The 13,408-nt window shown below is 50.8% G+C and overlaps 1 protein-coding gene across 2 annotated transcripts; it reads right to left on the bottom strand.

The window, feature by feature from the left end:
• Positions 1–1,904: 1,904 nt before the first annotated feature.
• GLYCTK (glycerate kinase) lies at positions 1,905–7,766 on the bottom strand. 2 transcript variants are annotated; one of them, XM_019724336.2, is made up of 6 exons: positions 7,619–7,766; positions 6,030–6,192; positions 4,610–5,025; positions 4,216–4,367; positions 3,478–3,653; positions 1,905–3,148 (listed from the first exon to the last, which is right to left on the bottom strand). In XM_019724336.2, exons 3-6 carry the CDS (start codon positions 4,984–4,986, stop codon positions 2,282–2,284), a joined length of 1,572 nt encoding a protein of 523 aa, XP_019579895.2. In that variant the 5' UTR covers positions 4,987–5,025; positions 6,030–6,192; positions 7,619–7,766; the 3' UTR covers positions 1,905–2,281. The 2 variants fall into 2 exon arrangements, with proteins under 2 accessions (XP_019579895.2, XP_019579896.2); XM_019724337.2 differs by lacking the exons at positions 6,030–6,192; positions 7,619–7,766 and adding an exon at positions 5,193–5,320.
• Between the last annotated feature and the right edge of the window lie 5,642 nt (positions 7,767–13,408).

Here is a 13,408-nt window from a genome sequence, read left to right as displayed (position 1 = left end):
AGGCACATTACAAGGCCAAAACCTCCAGCTGGACCAGGAAAAGCTTCAGGATGGAGACGAGGTGGGCGCAAGGGCAGCAGGAACCTGAGCCAGGAGAGACAGAAACCAAGAGCCCTGAAATGGGAGCAATTATTATGACCCATAATTAACATTTATGGAGCAAATAGTAAGTCCTACTGAATACTCATCACGCAGGGTTTATGTCATATTTTCATCTAGATTGTGGTCAAATATATTCTCTCGTCTCGGGGGTACCAACTGAACAAATCTAATGGGTTAGGCCCAATCTGGCCCCCGGCCTCCCCACCCCCACAGACAGGATACAGGGCAAGGGCCAAGGTGGCACAGAGGGGACCTCCAGCAAGCCCCCACTCCCACTGAAGCCTCTCAACAAGTGTGTAAGCAGCCATGTGCACAAGCGGCATTACATCCCCTGCGCTGAGTACCTGCATGTACACACGAAGATGCACCCCCCCTCAGCATGCCAACACCAACATCTGTAAGCTCACACGCATGCACACACTGGAGACGTGGCAGACAGGTCCTCTGCCCCAGCCCCACCCTCTGGTGCTGCTCTTGCCTGGAACTTGACACCAGTGCTAACAGTCATGCTCCCAAGAGTGACGACAAGCCGGGACAGGACATACCTATCCAGAGGTTTCCAGAGGAGCACCAGTGCACAGGCACTGCCATGTGTGGACAATATCCCCTAAGAGTATGACCCCCCGGTCAGCGGGAAATCCATGCCAGGACAGAAGGAAGTGGTGCCCCTGCATCAGGGCGGTGCAAACTCCCCTCTTCCTTAAATCTCCTTGGCCCCCAGAGCCCAGCTTGCCTGCGCACTTCCCTCTCAATCCCAGCCTGCCCAGGGTGAGTCACATCCCCAGCACACGAACCATCTGCAAGCTGGGCTGTCCAGATCCCAAGTGGGAAAGGGAGGCTGTTCCCAGGGAAAGGGCATGTGGGCCCTGGCCCAGAGCTTCTCACACCCTCAGAAAGGGGAGAGCTGGGATGGCGGAGGAGCCAGCAGGTGCAGCCCTAGGCCTCGCTGTTCTCTATGGCTTTTTATTCCTATGTGATTCTACTGCTCACTCATATAGGGATTGGAGCCGTGGCGCACGGCGGGGGCGGCCAGCGGAGGGTTTGGATACTGAACAGGGGGCCCAAGGAGAGCTGGGACAGTGGCCCATCCCTCTCCCAGCACAGGCTACGGGCCTGGCCAAGGGAGCCCTCCTCTTTCTTTCCTCCCCATTGGCCTCTGCCCCACCATCTGTAACGGGGAGTGGCAGGGGGCTGCTGGACCCCATTACTCCTCTGACCCACCATCCCAGCACTGGAGACCCCCTCCCCCCATGGCGAGACTGGTACCAGAAATGGGACTATGTCCCCAGAGGAGTGGCTGAAGGAACTGGGGGTGTTCAGCCTGGGAAAAATGGCTGGCACAAAGAAACGAGGTCCAGGGTCCTATGTGGTGGGGGTAGCCTATAGATAAACAGGCAGCTCAACGAAAGGTGTGGTCTGTCCAAAGCAGAAGGGAGGGCTGTCCCTGGGGGCAGGTAATAAGCATGTGCCAGCGACGCATACAGCAGAGGCTGAAGACCGCAGCTGGGATGCCACTGGAAGAGTCACAGTTGGATGGGTGGCCAGTCCCTCCCAGACCCCACGGACTGCAGTCCTTAGGCCTGTCCTCCCTGGGGTTTCTGCTGATCCACAACGAGCATATTGGGAGCCAGGCTCAACCCTCCTAGACTCTTGTTTAAGTGAACCAAGTACCCAATGTGCCCAGCAGAGAGGGTGTGGGGAACTCCTATCAGGTCCTGGCCGTGGCTGCAGCCCAACCCCACTCCCCTCCCCAGGGGCTCCCTGCAAACCCCTGCTCTGAAGGAAGATGCATTGAGACCCCATAGCATGATCCTTTTTATTTTCAGTCCTTCTTGCTTCACTCTACAGAAAAAACAGGCTCAGGAGCTCAGCACAGGGGTACCTGGGGGAGAATACTGGGGACAGCAAACTGGCCAAGGGACTTCTCCAGGTCATCAGGGTACCTGCTGCCATGGCTGAAAGTAAGGGTGGAAGAGAGCCCCCATCTGCCTGTCTGGTTAAGAGAATGAACATACATGGAGCAGAGGCCCTGAGTGGGAGGGGTGAGGGCCAACCATGCACCCAGGGCCAAGGAGAAGAGAGGTCCTACAGCCTGGTGAGGCCCTGGGTACCAATCCGGTCTGCCCTGGGACCCTGCCCTGTTGGCCTCCTCTGGACTCCCAGAACATGACCTATGCCATCACCGCGGCCGCAGGAACAGGAGGTGGGCATCCATGACATTGGTGCCTGTCAGCCCTGTGTATAGCAGGTGGGCCCCACCCTGGAAGCGGTGGAAGAAGGTATGTGAGTCGTTGCGAGCTAGAAAGGTGGCCACATCCAGGCCCTCTGCAGCAGCCTGGTTAGGCAGCTCAGGTACGACCCAGGCCCCGGCTGCCTCTGTGGGCCCATCCTTCCCATCAGTGCCACCACTCAAAAACAGCACATCAATAGGTCCTAGTGGCCGTCGTCCCAGTTCTGCTCCAACACGCAAGGCCAGTTCCTGGTTCCGGCCACCTTTGCCCGAGCCCTGTAATTGCACTGTGGGCTCGCCACCAGCCAGCAGGCAGACGGGGCCCCTAGCCCCCGCCACGGCCTCCAGCGCCTCCTTTAGCTGCAGGTCTGGGAGCTGGAGCTCAGCTGCCAGCTCATGGAGTCGTTCATCCTCCTCCACAGAGGCTCCAGCCCCAGGCAGGGTGAGGCGGGCTGCAGCTACTCGGGCCAGCAGCTCGTAGAAGTGGGCCACAATTTTCACGTCACCCTGCATGGCTGCGCTCAGCACCACGGCTCGGTATCCCAGCGCCTCAGCCTGCCGCCGGGCCTCAGCCAGTGCCAGTGCATTGGAGCCAATGATCACATTGAGGACGTGACCACAGGTATGTGGCCCACGGGGATCAGAGTCAGCCCGAGCCAGCACAGTCTTCACAGAACGTGGCAGGGCAGCACGAAGGCCGTAGCGATTAAGGATGTGCAGGCAATCTTGCACGTTGTGGACGCTGGCCACAGTGGGGCCGCTGGCGATCACCTCCACGGGATCCCCCACCACGTCTGACAGAATGAGGCTCACCACCTGGGGACAGGGTGCAGAGGCCAGGCTCAGTCCTGCCTGGTCCTCACCCCAGAGCTACGGTGACAAACTACCCTCCCAAGGTATCCACATACCCTACGTCTCCCAGTACATTTCCTTGCCCATTTCTAACTCCTCTCAAGTGGGTGCACAAAACACCTGGCCATGTGGCGTCCCCATCATCCTCTTTGATGCCCCTATCCGATGGCCCTGTGGACTCCCATACCAGGCCCCTGTCAATTTGTATGCTGTTTTAGGCTTTCATCTCCCTGGCACATGTGGGCCTGGCTCCACCAGTCCAGGGCTGCCTGGGGAAGAAGCAACTCACGCACCTGGGCAGGGTAGGCTGCCTGAGCCAGCCCCCCACCCTTGAGCTGGGACAGGGCCTTCCGGATGGTGTTCAGCTCCTGGATGGTTGCTCCTCGGGCTGCCAGCAGTTTGGTGAGTGTCTGCTTCTCCTCCAGTGTGACGGGTGGGATGGGGGCAGGCAGCAGGGCTGAGCCCCCACCTGCAGAGACAGTGAGGACTTCAGGCAGAGGGGGCAGCAAAGACACTTCCTCACCCAGGGACACAGGAGGGCTGAAAGGTGGGGTTAGGGTGCCCCCGTGTGGACACGCAGTGGAGGGACGTGTGCAGAGTCACCACACCGTAGGCACCTGAGGTGGTACCCTGCATTGGGGTAACCCAGGTCCAGTAGGCACTGGGGTGAAGCACTATTCCGTAAGAGCTTGGAATAGGAGGCGGACCAGAGGTGACGGTGGAGGACCACGGAGAGTGCTCTATGGGTTCTAGGCCCAGGTGGTATCGGTACAGACAGCAGCAAAAGCAGTGACATTTTCCTTGCAAGAGCCTGAGTTAGGTGTTCCCTGGGTGCCCTCTCACGGTCAGCCAACAAGGTCAGTCGCAAGGAGGACCCCACAGCTCAGGGGAAGCCAGATAACCGGCCCAGGGCCACCCAGGAGTCAGCCATCCAGATTCCTCACTGCTTTTTGCTTTGTGACCCTGGGGACTCAAACCCGGTATTTGGAACCACCCCTCCTGCCCTGTCCTGAGCCAAGCTGGCCCCATACCTGAGATGAGCACAAGCAGCAGGTCGTCAGCTGTGAGGCCTTCAGCCAGCTGCCGGATGGCCAGTGCCGCCCGCAGGGCGTCGCGGTCCGGCAGGTTGTCTTCCGCGCCCTCAAATACCTGCACTCGGCTGTGCGGCTTCAGCAGCATCTCCCTGAGGGGAGAGAGAGTAGAGAGTGAGAGAAGGGGTGGGCTCCTCTGCTCCCACCTGACTTCCCAGCTGTACAGGTGAAGGGTGCATGAACAAGGATACCCACTGACACCCATCCTGGAGCCAGGCCAGACCCAGGAGAAAAAAGAAGCTGGTGAGGGAGGGAGGCCCCGATCCAGCCTGAGTCTGGGCCCAAGTTCCCGTCCAGATGGACAGTGGGGAGCAGCTTCCCCAACGCTCCTTACTGCTTGCCCGTGCACTCCATGGCAGCACGGATCCCCTTGGGAACGCTGATCACGCCCTGCACGAGATGCTGGCCCAGTATCTCCTCAGCTGCAGCCGCCATGCCCAGCACAGCTTTGCCGAAGCCCACCAAGTAGAGGTTTTGCTGCAGCTGAAAGCTCCGGTCCCGCACCTTCAGCTGCCCACTGCTGGGGTCCAAGGACAGTGCCCGGTGCATCATGGGGCCCGGCTGCACGGCAGCCACAGTGTTCTCAAACAGCTGCCGAGCCTGCTCTGCCAGGGCCATGCTGCTGGCCAGCCGTGCCCCTGGGCCCCTCCAGAGGAATGGGCGCAATGGGGCTCGGGTCAAGCAGGGAAGGACCTGCAGGGCTGCAGCCATGCCCCACTGGTTTCAGCTCCACCTGGCACCCATGGCTGCCTAGGGGGAAGAAAACACTAGTGAGGCCCTTGTAAGGCTAGAGACAGGAGGCCCCCACAGCCACCCCGGAGGGCTCAGGGCCAGTGGACCCCACAGCTGCTGCAGCAAGAATGGACCATCTGCCAGTCCCAGGACATTTCCTGAAGCCCACAGCTGCCTGAGCTCACTCCAGTCCTTGGAGCCCAGGTCTGCCACCAAGCCATGTCTCTTCTGCAGGCCACACGCTGGCCCTCTGGACGCTCTGCCCCGAGTCCAAAAGTCCTGTTAACTGAGCTCTCCTCCTAGATCACCCCCTTTGGCCAAGAGTTAATCATTCACAGAGGGAGCAATTCCTACCAGTGGGCTCCCGCCCCGCCCCTTCTCCACCCCCTGCACTTCTGAGCCCTCATTCAGGGGCAACTCCCCTTTCTGGCATTCCTTCCTTGCCTCTTACAACTTCTGCTGCCAGGAGGCTGCTGGCTGTTGACCTGCAGGCTGCTCTATTTCATTAGCTTATGGGTCAGGCCTGGGGAGCCTAGGAAGGCTAGGTGTGTGTGGGGAGGCTGCAGGCTTGCTGGGGCACTGACAGGCCCAGAGCACATCCTCAAGGCCACAGCTTGAGGAATCCAAGCACTTAGGACCAGTCCAACAAGAGGTTCAAGTTCAAACCAGAAGTGGTAGCAAAGTCTGGCTCATGGGGGAACCTTGGAGAAGTCCCTAGACACAATGAGGCCATGTACCATGGGACCCAATCTGCAAGACAGAAAAAGACACCCTTCCACCTATATGGCTGGCCAGACCCACCCCTGCCAAGAACATGCGTTTTGGCTCCGACATAAGAAGTCTTGGGTCACACCACTCACAAGGGTGAAAGCCTAGTGGCTGGAGCAAGCAAAGGCCAGGCTCCCACAGTGAGCCAAATAATCATTTTCCCCACTGGGCAGGGTAAAGGCTAAAGAAGCCTTAGGGTGAAGGTCAGGAGGCCGTAAAGGAGTTTAGGGAGAAAAATGCCCTAAAGAGCTCACCTCTAAAAAGACATCTCCTTTAATAAATGCCCACCAAAAATGTTGCCAGTTGACTGCAACACCAAGTGTGGCCAAAGCAGGGGAAGAAAGCTGGCAATCAGGCTCCAGCTCTACCAGTTTTCTGAATGGGTGGGAAAGTTCCATTTCTCTCACTGGGCAACATCTGCAAAATGAGAGGTGAGATGAGATTACCGTTAAGATGAATGCTCTCCCCTTGACCTCCTTGGCTATTTGAAGCAGCCCACTGCTATCACCGAAAACCACTGTATCCCACATTCAAAAAACCTGCCAACTTCTAGCCCTTATCACTTAGCCTGCTGGCTTCTAGCTTTCCCATAAGAGACCAACCCTAGTTGACCCCAGTTGTGAAAGGGAACACAGAGGGCATCGCCATAGGGACTCTAAAAATGGGCCCAACTTTTGTCAGGGGGCTCCTGGGGCTCGCTCCCGTTAGGCTTGGAGCTAAAAGTATCTTAGCATCTAGCAATAGCTGATTTTGACAGCCTGGATGAACTTTGTACCTATGTCGCAGATGGACACAGGCCTAGAAAAATCCCAGCCTTGATACTGGATACCAGAGCCCAAGACAGAATGGGGCTCAAGGCTAAGGTTGACAGAAAATACAGGACGTCCAGTTAAATTTGAATTTCAGTGACACAGGGAATTTTCTTTTTTGCTTAAAGAGCAAACATTTCTTTCTTTTTTAAGAAATTATAACTGACATGTTATATTACCATGTTTCCCCGAAAATAAGACCTAGCCGGACCATCAACTCTAATGCGTCTTTTGGAGCAAAAATTAACATAAGACCTGGTCTTATTTTAATGTAAAACCTGGTATAATATAACACTGGGTATAATACCAGGAATAACATAAGGCTGGGTACAATATAATATGACATAATATAATATAATGTAATATAATACCTGGGATAATATAATATGGCTGGGTCTTATATAAGACCGGGTCTTATATATAATGTAATTATTATATAATTTTATATATTATATATAAATATATAAATATATAATATATAATATTATATATTATATAATGTAATATAAAACCCTGTCTTATATTAATTTTTGCTCTAAAAGATGCATTAGAGCTGATGGTCCGTCTAGGTCTTATTTCCGGGAAACACGGTAGTTTCAGGTATACAACATAGTGATTTGGAATTGTTTTAATGTATGTCCCATAGAATATTTGGGACCTACCTATACTGAAATGTTACTTGTTGTTTATCTGAAATTCAAATTTAACTGGACGTCCTGTATTTTTATTTGCTAAATCCAGCAATTTTAGTCAGGACACATGTCTCTTAAAATCCCAGGCGCTCCAGCGCGAAACCCGGGGATTCCAAGACTTGCCGTGACTCCTCCCCGCCGCTAAGTGGGGCTGGAGCCATTTCCGGCCTTCGCCTGATCACACAGGCCACGGAAGTGACGTCACCTTCGGCCGGGCACTCGGGCCTTTGCGAGGGAAATGGCAGCCGCGTAATGCCCGGTGAAATAAGGGCCCGCTGCCTCCTGAGCCCGCTGTGGCCGGCCTAAGAAGTGCTTCCGCGGGCCCTCGCTGCGCGGACTTACCTTCCCACAGCTCCCGGCCGCGGCTTCCAGCGTTGGAGGCCGGAAGTACTCGCGATGGGCGGAGCGGAATCCGGAAGTGGGGTGTGGGGGGCGGGCTTGGGGTACCAGGTGCTCGTTGCGGTGGGAGGGGCGTGGGGATAGCCAGGGCAAATATTAGGGCATTGGCTCCGCTCTGACTTCCGAGAAACCTGGATGGAGTCACCTTGCGCTTTGTTTTCTTAGTCTCTGCAATGGGGGTGATAATACCCGCCTCAGTGATTGTTATGATCCGTCCCCTTTATCTTGTACGATGCAGTCAGTCAGCAGGTACATGCCAAGCTCCTGTTACCAGGCACGGGAGTGAGCAAACGGGCGGAGAATCACTATTTCCCCACAACCCACCCCGTCTGGAACCAGGTGAAGGCATCCCTGCCCTTCCCCTCCGCTATAATCCCGCAATAACTCATTGGAGTTCCCTTCCTCTCCCCATTGGGCAACCAAATAACAGCTCTGACTCAGCGAGAGAGTTCAAACTCAGTTCCTTGATCCTGAAACACACAAACTGCGTGTAAACACGAATGACCTGGGCCTCCCTCAATGCCCCTGCTCTCTTCTCTCTTCTCTCTCTGTGGCTTCATTGAGAGGGGCTTGATGCCTTAGACATTGAAAAGACAAGTCCTGACCAGACTCCAAAGACAGAAGAGCACACTGTTGTTACTTACGTTTTCTTGGGCAGATGGGAGAGGGGGCTAATATTACAAATCAGAGCAGACTTCCTAAAAATCTTAAAACATATTTCTCACACCGGTTCCCTTTAGCAGCTGCCACGTCTCTCCATAGGTCTCCATACCTTGCTCTGTTCTTGTAATGAACTCCTCCTCCCCCCTTCTTAGCTGTCTTCCTGGATTTTTCTTTCCCTTTATAATAGAGGACCTTTTATTCCCTATCCACTGCTCCCAAATGCTGCTCCACCTCACCATCCAAACAAAGGCACCTTCAGGGGGGTCAGCCCTCTTTAGATGTGGGGAGATGGTAAACACTTAAAATGACAGTTTTTCCTTGTTTACAATACACTGTCTTCATCCACCCGTGCATTTAATAATTCATCATTCAACAGACATTTCCTGAGTGCCTTCTATGTGGGCCAAATGCTATCGCTGCAGCGATGAGTAACAAGTGGTACTTTCACATGGGAAACTTACTCTGCTTTCGTAATTACATTCCCACACTGCTGGGAGTAGTGTAAATTTGAGCACCTCTCTGATTATTTAGTGACAGAGACTCAAACAGACACTATTTACTGTGCCAGTGCTGTTCTGTAAGAATATAAGCACGAGACTGATTGTACCCATTTTTTTTAAGCTCTCATCCCACCCCACAGCTACTCACAAGATGTATTTTTAATATTTGACAACAGCAAGGTTTAGATGTCCACTGGACTGTGAGCTTCTGGAAGGTGGTGACTTGGTCTAATTCATATTTGTATTTGTACTGCCTTGCATAGTCCCAAGCACAAGTAGAAACTGGAATTTCTTATTTTTTTAATGAATTAACAAGATAACAGTGAAGAGCTCAGGTACAAAGTGCTGCAGACCCTAGGTGGAAAGGATGTCACAAAAGGAAAAGAGATGGTGGTGAATGGAAGTAGAAGGCTTCATGAAGAAGTGGGATATAAGTCAGAAAACGATTGGGCTCATCAGATGCTTATACATACCATGTTTCCCCCAAAATAAGACCTAGCAGGAAAATCAGCTCTAATGCGTCTTTTGGAGCAAAAATTAATATAAGACCCGGTCTTGTTTTACTATAAGACTGGGTCATTAATATAATATATAATATAATGTAATATAATACAATACCGGGTCTTATATTAATTTTTGACCCAAAAGACACATTAGAGCTGATTGTCTGGCTAGGTCTTATTTTCCAGGAAACACGGTATCTGGATAAGGGGCACGAATATGTCTACAGTCTTTTTAAGTGCACTTTGGCAATAAATATCAATGTCAAAATGTGACATGCAATTTCATTCTAGGGAAATAATTGGATATGTGGACAAAGATGGAAGAACAAAACTTTTTCCTTTACTGTCTTAGGTTCAGTGTGTGAGGCCCTACAAATTAAATTGACAGAATACAGGTTAACAGGAGAAAAAGGTTTATTTCATATGCGTATGGGAGGGGAGGGCTCACAGAAATGAAGTGAAAAACCCAATAGAACCATAGGCCTGAGAGCTTCTATACCATTTTTAACAAAGAGCAATGAATCATGGAGATGAGACAAGACAAATGGGGTTTGAGCTTCTAGGGGCAATAAATTGTGGGCAAATAAATATATGGGGAAAGCTAATGGAAGGTAAGTGTTGCTGTAGTAAGATTTGTTTGTACAGATTCATCTCGGTGTTGGTTCCATCTTCAGGTACTGGGATGGGAAACTTTCTCACAGAAAATTTATGTTCTGCTTTTATGTAGAAAGGAGGAGGGCAGGGAGCCCTTTGTGTGTCTGCTGTTTCTCAAATGCCTTCATCTTAAAATAATCCTTATGCCAAAGTGGCATATTTTGGGTGGCATACTCTGATCCCTTTCAATGAATATGAATAGAATTCATCCTAAAAATTTTCTGAGTATAAAGCAATCTAAATATCCACTGATAAGAGAATATATACAAATAAATTTGTAGTACTTCTAAACACATTAAAAATAATATTAATTCTAATATTATTAAGGCTACATACGTGTTGTTTTTTGAGATGCTATTTTATGACTAGGGGAAACTGTTGAAAGGCCATTTAAATACAATATAAACGTTCCCCATTCAAGCAAGCTGAAGGAAAGGTGATGGGATGTATTACTCATACCCTACTGGGGGAGAGTTTACTGAATTTATTCATTCAAGTTAAGCTTTAATTTAAATGTTCCCTTTTAGAGCAAAAGAGGAGGTTGTCCCTGGATGATGTTGGATAGTCAGTGACCGGGGAAGGTGGCAATAATGGCATCCACCTGCACAAACAGTGCTGAATCTCAGGAATTCATCATAGATAAAGTACTTGGTCCTTGTAACTCTGAAATCTGCCCCCTCCTTTCCCAGCTAAGGGGGTCATCAGGGTAATGATGGTGCTCAGTCTTCGACCTTCTGACCTTGAGCTTTGGTATAAATAAATCCTGCTTCATGAGGAAGCTGATCATAGATGACGTGCGGCCATTTGAGGTTTCAGATGCCTGAGGATGTCTGAGGTGTTAGTTCATGTTGTTACTGTTAGGTCAGCTACGGGCACGGTCAAAGCGGCCAGGAGCCAAGTCATACCCCTCTGCCAAGTCAGACCCCTCCTCGCATGACAGAAACTAGGGCCCCTGGTGTTTCCCCAAAAAGGCAGCAGACCGCTGGTGCGATAAACAACTACAGATGCAGCCGCTTGCGCCCAATCTGCGCTGGGGGGCCTGCTCATTTGCCACCTCACTCAGCCAACCCCCACCCCAAAAATCGCATATATGCCTCCCTCGCTCTGCTCTGGGCACGACTTCACCGGCCCTGTCTGCGGACCTGTGAACCTCGCTCAGAAGCGCAGAATAAAGCACTCACCTTTCTCAACCCGCCTGACTCTCTTAGCCTCATTATCTCGCCGCAAGCCTTATAGTTACCACAGCAGAACCAGTCGTATTCCTAAAGCACCTACTCCTCTATCAACATTCGTCTTGTTGTCTTCCAATCTCAAACCAATAGTGCTGTTTAGGAAGTCTAGATCTTTCCCCTTCCAGCACTTCCTGGCCCCCTTGTGGTTGAATGTGGTCATTCAACTAGTTCTGGCCAATGAGTTGTGAGTAGCAGTGCTGTGGGTCATTTCTGGGCACTTAATTGCCCAAGTGAGACCTTCCTGAGCATTTTTCCCCCTTGGACCTAGCAACTGACAACATTCAAGATACGGCTTTTCTGCTAACCTGAGATCCTGAGTGACTGATAGGCAGAGCCACCTTGCCAACCCACAATGGACATGTACTGAATGTGGAAAATAAACCTTTGATGTTTAAATCACTAAGATGTGGGGGTTTGTGTTATTGTGCCATAACATAGCCTATCCTCGTTGATATGCTCACTTTATCCTGTTGAAACTTAGTTTTAGAAGTCAAGACCTGAACCTTAGAAGCTAGATCTATTCTTACTGATGTCAGATCACCCAGAAAATGTTGGTTCTCATTGGGATTCATCTCGCCAGATGTACTGACATGCTTCAGGTCACCCATGGTCCATGCTTACACACTTCCGTGAGGTATATAACAACATTGAAGAGAACAAAAACATTTTCCTGTGTATTTGTTACCATAGGCAGAAAGAACAGGGCCACAGGGAGAGGAAAAGAAAGGAAGAGGAGGTGACAGGAGACAAAGGAATGAGGAGGTGAGGTCATCCTTAGGAAAAGGTGCAGCTACCAGACTGGCCAGAACTGGATTCCAGTGGCCAAGAGCAGAACTAGGACACCGTCTTGCCCCTCAAGGTGAACTTTAGCTAATTATAATAGATTATAACATTATCAACATGTCGGCCAAGAAAAATCTCCAACCGTGTCTCCATGACAGTTCCAACAAGGGCCAAATAAGGACAAAAGTCCCTCCTCCTGACGGGAAGGAGTGGTCAGTAAAGACCTGCCCTGGAAATGCCTATAACACCACCCCTAAATATTTCGTGTCCTCATTTGAGTACAAAATTCTTTATTCAGTGCATTTGCTCTTCTGGGCATGGCCTCTCTCTTGCCATCATGAGACTGTAATATATGATTTCCTTTCTTTTAATAAATCCACTGCTTGCTTGGCTTTGTTAATATGGCTTATTTGTACGTCCTGGAATGTCTTCCTGTGATGATACACGAATCCTTGCTCTTTGGTAACATTCACAAATTCAGAGTCTTGTGCGCTAATTAATACCACGAAGCAGGAGCACAAAGTAGAAAGCAAAGTAGAGAGAAATTCTTTGCATTTGGGTTTCTGTGGAGGGGCAGATTCTTATTCCATCAGTTCATATAGCTTCTGCCATCCTGTATTACGGCACTTTAATCGTGACTGGACAGAGATAAATGATTGCAAGAATTTAGGACCAGCTGGAAATGTAAGATTGATTTAGAACCAAAAATAAAAATAGTGACTATGAATGTGTTCAGTCTTTTCTCCAATGCGGTGAACTCAGTTTGGTTACTTCAGCCCTGAAAAGTGTTGTGAATTACTAGACTGCATCCATAGAGAACCTGTAAAAAGTTCTGTCACCTTAAAAACCACTGTGAAAATAAAGCAGTGATTTTTTTTTAATGTATGCCAGAACTGAGATAAGTCAGAGTGTCAGTCATCAACTCCAGACTGGAGGCAGCTCCCTCCTCAGAGCAACACGCTGGTCTCTGTGGCCTCCCTCCTCCTGCCCCTGACATCCTGGACCTTGAGGTTCAGCACCCTCTTCCTGAGCAGTCAACCCCTAATGCCTCACAAGAGTTTGCATCGAGGGCTGAAAGAGCTCTGCAATGAGCTTTCTGGAACCCCCTTTCACCCCCACCTTGGGCTCTGTACCACTGGGCACTGCTCGAGGGCAAGCCCAAGGTGGGGTGCTCTGGGAGACCCAGAGCTCTAGGGCTAGAACGGTGTTGTCCAGAGTTGCTCAGTGGGAAGGAGAGGGTCAGGCAGTGCTGGAGGCAGGGTAGAATGGAACTATTTTAAGTAAGGACTGTAAAAACCCTTAAAGCTATTTTTCTTGGAAGAAGGAGTGGGGAGAATACAAACAGCTCAACTGAGACTGGAGAGTAACTGAAAAGGAAGGGCTGCTAAAGCAGTGTAG

This window comes from Rhinolophus sinicus, linkage group LG10 (assembly GCF_036562045.2).
Source record: "Rhinolophus sinicus isolate RSC01 linkage group LG10, ASM3656204v1, whole genome shotgun sequence".
NCBI classification, from domain to species: Eukaryota; Metazoa; Chordata; class Mammalia; order Chiroptera; family Rhinolophidae; genus Rhinolophus; species Rhinolophus sinicus.
The sequence above is the reverse complement of the archived record's forward strand: the minus strand, read 5'-3'. Positions and strand labels throughout refer to the sequence as shown.

What these genes read in the sequence shown, in the direction of transcription:
- GLYCTK (XM_019724336.2), bottom strand. Translation starts at nt 4,986, where the DNA reads ATGGCTGCAGCCCTGCAGGTCCTTCCCTGCTTGACCCGAGCCCCATTG. An exon ending in ATGGAGTGCACGGGCAAGCA is followed by an intron (nt 4,368 to 4,609) that starts GTAAGGAGCGTT and finishes CTCTCCCCTCAG; the next exon opens with GGAGATGCTGCTGAAGCCGC. An exon ending in AGGCAGCCTACCCTGCCCAG is followed by an intron (nt 3,149 to 3,477) that starts GTGCGTGAGTTG and finishes CCCTGTCCCCAG; the next exon opens with GTGGTGAGCCTCATTCTGTC.